This window comes from Cheilinus undulatus, linkage group 13, assembly GCF_018320785.1.
Source record: "Cheilinus undulatus linkage group 13, ASM1832078v1, whole genome shotgun sequence".
Classification (NCBI taxonomy): domain Eukaryota; kingdom Metazoa; phylum Chordata; class Actinopteri; order Labriformes; family Labridae; genus Cheilinus; species Cheilinus undulatus.
Genome location: NC_054877.1, coordinates 44549273 through 44560267, shown reverse-complemented (window position 1 = coordinate 44560267; position 10995 = coordinate 44549273). Strand labels below are relative to the sequence as shown.

The window sequence follows — 10995 nt, the reverse complement described above, 5'->3', positions numbered from 1 at the left end:
ATCACAACAGTCACATGTTGCTCCAGAGCCACACGTTGAGTATCACTGTTTTAACATTAAAAAAATCCCACATCACTCCTTCAGTTTTGAAGAAAAACTCGAAGAAACGTGAATCCTCCAAATGGAAAGACATCAGAGGAAAATGCAACAGTAGAAATAAAAACCAAACCTCTAGAAAGAATAATAAAAGTCTTTATTTATAGAGCATGTTTCTAAGATCAGAATGGTTTGCTTCTTCTGTCTTCCGGTAACACAAACAGGTGAGCAGATGTTCACATTACAGGGCCAGAGTCAAAAGATGAACAGTCATTTCAGGCGGGGTGCTAAAGAGCTGTAACTTTGTCTGGAGAACTAATCTAATGATAACTCTGTGAGGAGGTATCTGGATCAATTTAGATGTTTTATCTTTAGTAGTGATGGTACATCACAGTTACATTTGGGATCAGTTCTCGGTGTGAGGAACCAGCATCCTGTTGCACCAGCTATGTGTAAGTTCTGTCTTCAGTTAAGGTGTAAAGTTGACAGTTAAAATTTTCATTTCTTTGGACCAATCAGTGAAAATATTTTTCTATAATCAGTGTCACCATGCTGCCCCATTCTAAGAGAGCTCACGGTGCTCACCCATATTTTCAGAAACTCTGGTTCAGTAAAATATATCATTCAAATCCATCCATCCATTTTCTATACCACTTGTCCCATTGGGGGTCGCGCAGCTGTCCCAGCTGTCATTGGGCGAGAGGTGAGGTACACCCTGGACCGATCACAAAATCTGATCACTGATTCACAAAATCCATATTACAATGCTTTAAATGCATGAACCAAGATAACCAGCAAAAGTTGCAAGACTGTGCATATATTTGTTTACTAGGATAAGGAACCACATATCCCACAATGCATTGTGATTCATTTTATTCACTGAGGAGTGTTTTAATGGCACACATCATAACTGTCTACTTGTCATGCCCACTGATCAACTTTTACACGGGCAATTTAACAAAGAATTCAATAATGGGTTAATATTTCTATTTCTCTGGCTACTCCCAGAGCAGGCAGGGAGTCAACAGCTAACGGTGCCACACTTGGTTTAATTTGATGCACTTCCATCCCTAGTTAACGGTATAAATTCAAATTAAACTGCAGAAACATCTATATTTCTAATACTTTTTATGGACTTCTATAAGCCAGATATTAAAGTGCATTAAGTAGGCGGAAGAAAAGCGTTTGGTCTGTGGTGTTGGAGGGTTGGGCCTGCTGATAGATTGGTTGTTTCTGAGGTGATAACAAAAGCCTGCAGCCTTTATGGAAAACAACAATGATGACACAGGGAGGAGAAATAGACAACAACAACAACATATTACTGGTCAGAAAAAAAATTCCATTCATGCAAAGTAAAAATAAAGTCATTGTACATTTCTGGGGGATTTCATTAATCGCAGCTAGCACAAGTAAACAGCTGCACCTCTGCCCCACCCTTTTTTCCCACCATCTCACTTTTCAAACTGATGCACTGTGACAACTTTGGGACTTTACACCAACATGAAACCTAAGTCTCTGTAGAAACTGTCTCAGCTGGTGAAGCACCTTAAATTTAAGATCATAAACCCCATCATAAGGTAGAACGTGTGTTCAGACTAGCTATGTTTGAACTGACACATAGCTGTTGAACCCCAGAGCTGAATTTATACTGTGTATTAAGATAAGAGGTAAGGACAGTGACCACAGGGTGACCTTTGACTTCAGTGACTGGAGGAAGAGTGAACAGTAAATGTCACAGATATAAACACATAGATGCTGCCAGGGCCACAGGAGACATATATATGCAGACGCTATTTTGGGTAGGACTAGGCACGGCTAGTCTCTGATGTTTGGAAGTCTATCTGCCTGTCTAATGCATGGGTGTCAAACTCAAGGCCCGGGGTCCAAATCTGGCCTGTGGTGCAGTTATACCTGGCCCACCAGATCATATCATATTTTTATTAGAACTGGCCCACCCAGTATGAGTTCTGCAGAATTCCTCCAGTACAAAAATGTGAACTTAACCTTGATGATTTATAATATCCCCAATGAGTCTTAAAAACTATAAAGAGTAGAAATTATTTGATTAAAATTCAGGAACGTGGAAAAGAAATTTGTTTTCATTTCATATTTTCAATGATGTATCTCACAATTATGACTCAAAGTTATGGTTTAAATTTTGTCTGTTATTTTGACTTTTTAGAATCACAATTTTAAATTTTAAGTAAAAGTTTGATCTTTTAATCTCATAACTTTTTTAATTTTATCTCATATTTTGACCTTTTTATCTCAAAATTTTGAATTTTTCTCTTATATTCTGACCCTTCAGATCAACAATTTTAAATTTTGAGCAATATTTTAATTTTCAAAACTCATGATTTTGAATTTTATCTCATATATTGACCTTTTAAACTCATGATTTCGACTTTTTTCTCACATTTTGACATTTTCAACTCCTAACATTGATTTTTCTCTCTTATTTTGACCTTTAAAACTAACGAATAAGAATTTTATCTTATTGTTTTGACCTTTAAAACTCACAATTTTGAATTTTATACAATATTTGACCTTTAAAACTCATAAATTTGACTTTTATTTTAGATTTTCACCATCAAGAATCATGATTTCAACTTTCTATCTCATACATTTGCCTTGTAAATACATTATTTTGACTTTAAATGTTATGTTTTTACCTTTTGAACCAATAAGTTGGACTTTTTCATCTCAGATTTTGAGCCTTAAGACTTATCATGTTGACTTTTTTATATCAAAATCATTTATCATCCCCCCAGTATCACCCCCTCCATTCATTTCTGGTGAAAGCAAGGTTGACATTTTATGGTTAAATATTGAACCTGCTAGGCCCTCAGGTTAGACCCAAAGTCAGAATCTGGCTCCTGCTGTGATTGAGAGTGATACCCCTGGTCTACTGGCTTCTTGCAACTCTACGTTAAGGAAAGGCAGCTCTCTAAAACACACCAACATTTGAAGATTTGCCATCCTAGACCATTGCCTTTACTTAAGAAAGCACCAATCTGCTGTTTTCCCCTGAATAAATGAGATAATAATTGTACAATTAAAGGATTTTTGAATGATCATATTACCTTGAATATAAATACATGTCTACCACTCTCCAAAATGGCATTCACATAGATAAGTCAGAAGCCCAAACGCAGCACCTACATGCAGATATCTCTGGGCAAATGTCATGAGGCTGAACATTTCTAGCAGCAGGCTTTATGTAGCACCATGTGAGCTTTGGTACCAGTGGTTTGAGGTGAGTGGTTTCAGTTCAGACTTCAGGGTCTTGGTGCCTTACAGGACTGGCAGCACGCCTTCCTGTAGTACCAGTGAGAGCACAGTTTCACCTTCAGGACCAGTGCACAGTTTGCTGTTGGTTTGTCTTGGCAGGAATCATCTACAGCCACCGCCGCCGCCGGCATGGCTGCTGCTGTCACCACAGAGAAAGAGAAACAGTGTAAACAGTCGTAGAAAAACATTTTCTGACTGTGACGCATGCTGGAGCTGAAAATGAGCACAAATGTTGCATCAGGTTGTGTTTGTTTAAGCACCTGGAGGCTCAGTCGGACAGCTCTGGATCTCGCAGCTCTGACGGGCCTCTGGCTTCAGGGCAGAGTCGCAGCTGTGGCCCCGAGTGACGAGCTCCTCCCCCTGGTAGCACTTCACCTCTCGAACCTGGACACCGCTCCCACAAGTCTTACTGCACTGAGGGGGTAGAGCAGATAGGGACTTTTGAGTTTCTTGACATGAAACTGAACAGAAACAGACAGCTGGGCCTCCAAAACAACAAATTGTGAAAAAAAAAACACTGTGACATCTCTCTACCATCAGTCATTATATATTTGTAGGATGGGTTCCAGTCCCCCACAACCCTGAACAGGATAAGTGGTGCAGAAAATAGATGGATGGATATTGTGTTATTACGGTGTGCTGCAAAACTTAATGATTACCATTTTATTTTTTAGAACAAACTGGCAAAGAGACACTCATTTATCAAAACTCACAAACAGTGGAAATCAGCTGAAGGCTCATGAGCCAACATTCTCCAAAAGCAATGTTGCTAACAGGAATTGCCAAAACTTTGGCTTAAAGTTATATTTTAAAATGTCATATCTAATCTATCAACGCCAGATTCACGCTGCACAGCGACCCCACACTGAGTTAAAAACGTGCAGACACAAGCCGAGGTCATATGCACAACCAGATTGTACGATTTGTTCATGGAAATGAGCGTATACCCAAACTTCGTTAGATAAATGAGGGCCATTATTATTTGGGCAGTTCATCAATACTACAGTACAGCCAGTCAGCAGAGGGAGATTTAAATATTCTTCCACCCATGTGGCTGTTATTTAGTCCATCTTTAATGTCCATCCATCATATCCAGTCTGGTTAAAAGGCAGTTAGTTACCTGGGACCAGGAGGTGGTAAACCATTTGGAGCACGGTCTCTGGAAACATGGTGAGCTACTCTCCGGTCTTTTGCTCGAGTCACAGCTGCTTTCTGGAAACTCTTTAAACACACCGCCTTCCAGTCCCGCACACACCACCTGACGCTGCCGCAGGCCACGCCCACATGTAGCATTACACTGGCACACGCGTACACAGCAAATACACAGAATGATTAATGTGTCAGTGCCAACGCTGTATGTTAGAAAAGGGCATCACAACAAATAAAACACTTTAATGTGGTTGGTCACTTAACAGAGGGATAGATTATTTACAAAGTTCCTCGTGCACAGTAGAAAAGCTTTTCTCTCTCCAAGTGAGTAGTATGCATGTTACTACAAGCTCAGTTAAAGGAAAAATCTGAGAGTTTCAGAGGTAAAACAAACTTTGACTTTTGGCGTGTTTAATATAATAGAAAGCACTTTTCTCTTTTCTGTTGTCTAAGAGCCATATTGCATATATTCCTGTTTTTTATGTTGTGAGTTGAAATATCAATAAATAGAAATTGTTCACCTCAAGGTTATTATAGTTAACTAAAAATAACTAAATAACTAAAACTAAAATGTAAAAATCGTTTTACTTAACTGAAACTAAATAAATTGAAAACTAACTAAAACTGTATTGTGTGCTTAAAAAACTAACAATAGCATACTGACTGACATGAACACCCAAGCCCGAAGAGAATAAAATCACTTGATTCAACAATTTCCCACAATGTTCATTTTAGGTCTTGAGTTGTATGCAAACATTAAAATTGAACAATTACAATGAAAAGTGAAAAGCCCTTTTGGGTCTCGCCCCTGGCAGCTATCTCACATTGCAAAAAAAAACAAAAACTTATAAAACTAAACTAAAATGAAACGTTTTTGCAAAATAAAAACTAAAATAAACTGAGAAAACGGCAGTAAGAACTAGTTAAAACCAAACTGAAATTTAAAACAAAAGGTAAAAACTAAAACTAACACTAAAACTAATAAAACTTAACTAAACTTAACAAAGCATTTTTGCAAAATAAAAACTGAAATCAACTAAGAAACATCAGTAAGAACTAGTTACAACCAAACTGAAATTTAAAACAAAAGGTAAAAACTAAAACTAATACTAAAACTAATAAAACTAAACTTAACAAAGCATTTTTGCAAAATAAAAACTGAAATCAACTAAGAAACATCAGTAAGAACTAGTTACAACCAAACTGAAATTTAAAACAAAAGGTAAAACCTAAAACTAATGAAAAATCCAAAACTATTATGACCTTGGTCGACCTAGAGTAATGGTTTTTTGATTTAAACCTTTACCTGTTGCCATTCTTGCTCCACCCAGTGGGGGGCGCAGTCTGGGTCTCCACAGGGATGGATGGCCAGCGGACGCAGTGATTGGTCGCACTGCTCCTCTGACATCACCACTCCACCTGATGATCGACACATCACAGCACGCACCATCCTCCCTTCCCCACACACACCTGAGCACTGAAACACACACACACGCACAAACAAAACTGTGGATCTGAAGGTTTCCTGTTCAGACTCTGTTGAAGTGGTCTGCTGTAGTGTATGTTTAGTGCTTAATGTGTTTGTGTGATTTAACTTACAGGGCCCCAGTCAGTAACCGTCCATCTTCTGTCACAGGGCGGGCCTTCACATTCCTGGCTCTCTATTGGCTGAGAGGACTTGTTACAGAGTCTCATTTCCATTGAGCAACGAACCTCTCGAGTACGAACCCCCCGAGAGCCACAGCGAGCTGAACACTGACACAGAGACACAAACAGACAGCAGGTCAGCAGGGATGCATTAGTAACATCGGTATCAAATGACAGACCTCTGCACATAAGGAAGCATGAACCAATGCCAGCAGCCCATGGTTATCTGTTGTGTTGTGTCATTTGAAAGCCTGCATCTTGTATGACTTACTCATAATTCAGAGAAGAGTTTTATTATTGAGCAAAGGAAGTCATTAATTAGATACACTTCATCTGATCATTTCATTGTAAAACACACGAGAAAATATTGTCATTGTGGGGGACTTGCATTAGGATGGCCTCTCCCCATTGGCAGTTTTTAATGCCTCCACACTGAGGATAGGATGTCACAAACCTAAAATACCAAACCTTTCTGCTCAAAGATCTGTGACTAAAGATGCTGTTATGCATGCATTACCGCCATAAAACAGGAAGCAGCCAAACGGCCGAGTGACACCACCAATGATAGTTTAAAAAATTCAGCCCCAATTGCCAGTTCAACCTAGGTTTATGAAATTTGGCAAGCATATGTGAAATGTCAGGACCTCTTGGAGCATCATCACCAAATCAACAGGAAGTCTTCAATTTTAAATTTTTGGTTACAAGGTTGGTCAAAGTTGGATTTATTCAAGCCTCATTCTGGGATTAACTGCTCCTACAAAAGTCACCCAAACCCAAGGTAACTTTTGTTTGGAACTGGAAAAGATCTTGTAAGGAAAAAAAAAATGTGGAGAACATGTAAAAAACTTAGGGGGCGTGGCTCTGGCAGCTCATCAGTTTGATTTCTTGCCATGTAACAGGAAGTCACTGTTCTTCAAACATACAGGGTGAAAACTATCTCAAGCTTTAAATATCTGATTACAGAAAACTTTTAAACATATCTGTGTGCCATTAAAAAATATTTGTCATACTACTTCTTGGTAAGACTGATTAAGACCTGCATGGCATGAATAAAGCAGTTACGCGGCTTTTTTTGAACTTCAAAGTCATTTCAGCCACTTAATAAACCCCTTTTACCACTTTTTTGTACCTGTTTTTGCCACGTTAACTAATTTTTGGTTATTATTTTGCCACTTTTGTCTAAATTTTGCCACTGTTAACCCATTTATGTTCTTTTAAATTCCAATTTCACCACCTTTTCACCATTTCTCCTATTATTCACCAATTTTAGCATATTTAAACCCATTTAAATTGTGTTTTTAACAAAAGTTTTTTCTTCATCTAAAGAAGGCGAACTAAATAAATAAAGATATTTGTTCTTTGGTAAGAGTGGTTATTATTCAGGTGAAATATAAAATATGGTTTTCACAATGTAACTTCACAATGGACCATGGTTTTGCTGACCTCCATGGGCCCCCAATTTGGCTGGGTCCCAGAAACCTTCCCCTTTATCTCTCCTTATGGACAGCCTTGTCTGCACACAACTATTCTTGAATGTTCATGGCAGTTAAAACCACCTCCAGGTACAGTGGGGGTCTCCGGTCTCTGGCACCTTTATTTTGGGGGTCACGGGCTGAAAAGCCACTGATATAGAGCATCCTGAGACCTAAATAACAGTCAGAGGTCATCACAATGAATCATCCACAGGAATTCCACCATTTTGGAAAAACTGTCAAAATGTTGTGTTTTTTGGCCATTTTTGAGGATTCTTCTGGGATTAACTGATCTAAGGGCATTAGTCCAATCGAGCTTAATTTTGGTAGGCAGCTAGAGGTACCCTAAATGATGACAAATTCTTAAAACCTTGTACAACACTCAAAGGGTGTTTCCACAAAGAGCGTTCAAATTTGCATAATTTTCAGGTAAACAGGACGCAAATGCATCTACTGCCATTTAATTGGTAGAAATGAGCCCAGTCAAGAACTTGTTGGGATTGTTTGAGTTATTATAGTGAGCATGACAGTGCTGCCCCCTACATTTTTTAAAAATACAATACAGTTGTTAAATTTGGCAGGCGTGTGCATCGTGGCAGGGCCTACAAAAAAAGACTCTTTAACCTATTTTGTAAAACCAACGGGAAGTTCACCATTTTCAATGTTTGTTAAAAAAGGGTAAAATGAGGCATTTAACTTGACTTCACTTATCTCAAAAAAGATGTGTTTCACAGTTCAGTTTCTGACTGACATCACTGCAGCAAGCCAACCTTTTTCCAGCTATGCAACAACCTGACATGCACCAAGCTCCAACGTGCAGGAAGATGCGAGAGCAAGCACAGCGCTGCTTGCAGCCCAATACATATTTTTACTTATCAAATGCAATACAGGCTTAAATTTTGCATGTAATATCATGTAAATGATGTTTACTTGGAATTGTAAGGAATCTAAGGCTGAGTCATGAGTTTAACTAGATATTTTTGACAAGAAATTAAACAAATACACTTGTTTGGATAAGAATTTTTGCAGTGTGCTGACACTTTCAAAGGACATGCTATATTGTGCTGTTTTCCCAGATAACTAAAAAAATGAAAAAATCAATGGATAAAATGCCAATATGATTTGTCTTTTTTGTCTGACATTTAAAATTAAAGTTTTGATATGCATTGGAAGAACCCATTGTTGTCCCTTTTTGCAGGTTTGAGCAGACAAGCATTAGATATATTCCCTGAAAAGTAACCATTTAACATTAACATCCCTCACACAGAAACACTGCCATTTGCTGTTGCTGCATTACCTCTGACCACTCTGACACCTCCCACTGTGGTCCACAGCTCTGGCCAACGCAGACCTTCCTATTGGCTGGTTTGTGGAGGTCATGTGACAAACACAGCGAGTCATAGACAGATGAATCAAGACCAGGTGACAGCATCTTCCAGCAGCGCACGGTTCGATACTGGACGCCCTCTCCACAGGTTCGAGAGCATTCACTCCATCCACTTGTCTCCCACCTGAGGACAGGAGGAGATGCAGGTGTTAACACACGGAACAGTTTCAAATAAATCACTGGCTTACCTAACAAGGCACCTTTCTGACCAAGGCACCTTAGACCTTTCTGTGGAAATTAAGGAAAGCCTTGAATATGCTGCTTGGAGTTAATTTATTCTTAAAAACTCAATCAGCCACAGTTGATAACCACAGCTACTCTTAACAGTGCATGTATGAAGGGAAGACGGTACCTTGGAGGACACTCCTTCCCAGTACAGAACTCATGTGTTGGCTCAGGCCTTGCCAGAGAGTCACAGTAACTGTCGTCCACTTCACTTCCATCATACCGCACACAGAGGGCATAACTAGTGGAGATACCTGGAGATACAAATACATGCTTACAGAGAGTACACAGATTTGTTTTTCTAAAAAAAAAACAAAAACGCTTCAATGTCAAAGTGAAAACAGATTTCTACAAAGTAATGTCAATTGAAAAAAATATGTAATCTAAAATAAGTGACTACATAATTATTCACCTTCTTCAAGAAAGTATTTAGTAGATGCACCTTTGGCTGCAATCACAGCACTGAGCCTGTGTGGATAAGTCTCAATCAGGCTTGCACATTTAGACACTGCAATTTTACTCCATTCTTCTTTGCAAAACAGCTCTGTCAGGTTGTACAAGGATCAGGCATGAAAAACCCTTTTCAAGTCAAGCCACAAATTCTCTATTGGATTGAGGCCTGGGCTTTGACTCGGCCACTCCTGAACATTCATCTTGTTGACTTTAAATCTACTCCCAAGCCGTAGTTCTCTTGCAGACTAAATAAGATCCTTCTCCAAGATTTTCCCATATTTTGCCGCGTTCATTTTACCCTCTACCTTTACAAGCCTTCCAGGGCCAACTGCTGAGAAGTTTCCCCACAGCATGATGCTGCCATCACTCTGGTTTGCAGTGGGGATGGTGTGTTTGTGGTGATGTGCAGTATTTGGTGTATGCCAAACATAAAGTCTAGTCTGATGGCCAAAAAGCAGTTTTGGTCTAATTAGCCCAAAGAACTTTCGTCCACTTCACCATGGAGTCTCCCACATCTTTAGGTGAACTCTACTCCTAGATTTAATCTGAGTTTTCTTCAACAGTGGCTTTATCTTTGCAGACAACCACTTGAGAGATACATTCACGGCACTCATGTGAGCCCCCAGTAATTTCTTTTTTGTCAAAAAAAAAAAAAAGCCAAAATAATATTGACCATGAATAATTTATAAAATCAATAGAAGGGTAAAACATCCAAGGGGGTTAATTCCTTCCTGTATGCCTGTAGGCATGATTCAGAGACTGGTAGTCACCTGTGCTACCCAGTGGACCAATCACATGGCTTGCAGTCTTTGTTGTTTCAATACATGGTTACATTTTTTAAGACAGTGCACGTCAGCTACGATGTGTTTATTATCCTGTTGGTATTCCTGCATGTGTTTACCTGTTGTACAGGTGGAGCTGCATGGAGCATAAGCAGAAACCTTCCAGCGGTACATGTCTGCCAGGCTCACGTCAGGATCCAGACCCACGTCGAAATCATTACTGAAGACACAAAGACAGAAAGGCACATATTTGAGACCTTATATTCACTGCTCTATATTATAAAAGCTAACATTTAAAGACTGTAGTTTACCAGGAGGAGGTAAGGAGGGTTGTGTAAATAAAATTTCATTTAAACAAACATCTAGACCAGGGGTGTCAAACTCAGTCACAGCAGGGGTCGGATTCTGAATTTGGGTCTAACCTGGGAGCCAAACAGGGTCAAGATTTAACCATAATTATCATTTGCACCAGTAAAAAAAATGGGAAAAAACTAACTGAGCACTGATGATAAATGGTTTTCAGATTTTAAAAAGTCAAAATCACAAGTTTAAC

The 10995-nt window shown here is 39.1% G+C and overlaps 1 protein-coding gene across 5 annotated transcripts in view; it reads right to left on the bottom strand.

The window, feature by feature from the left end:
- Positions 1-2740: 2740 nt before the first annotated feature.
- The window catches only part of si:ch211-267e7.3 (ADAMTS-like protein 2), a 33766-nt gene continuing 25511 nt past the window's right edge, over positions 2741-10995 (bottom strand). For 2 of the 5 annotated variants that reach the window (XM_041803771.1, XM_041803774.1), the window contains 8 exons: positions 10562-10662; positions 9335-9461; positions 8893-9106; positions 6076-6231; positions 5783-5953; positions 4448-4624; positions 3588-3741; positions 2741-3466 (listed from right to left, as the gene is read on the bottom strand). In XM_041803771.1, the coding sequence (XP_041659705.1) occupies positions 3315-3466; positions 3588-3741; positions 4448-4624; positions 5783-5953; positions 6076-6231; positions 8893-9106; positions 9335-9461; positions 10562-10662 (1252 nt within the window). In that variant the 3' untranslated portion in view covers positions 2741-3314. The remainder of the gene's footprint in view (positions 3467-3587; positions 3742-4447; positions 4625-5782; positions 5954-6075; positions 6232-8892; positions 9107-9334; positions 9462-10561; positions 10663-10995) is intronic. The other 3 variants (XM_041803772.1, XM_041803773.1, XM_041803775.1) reach the window with 2 other exon arrangements.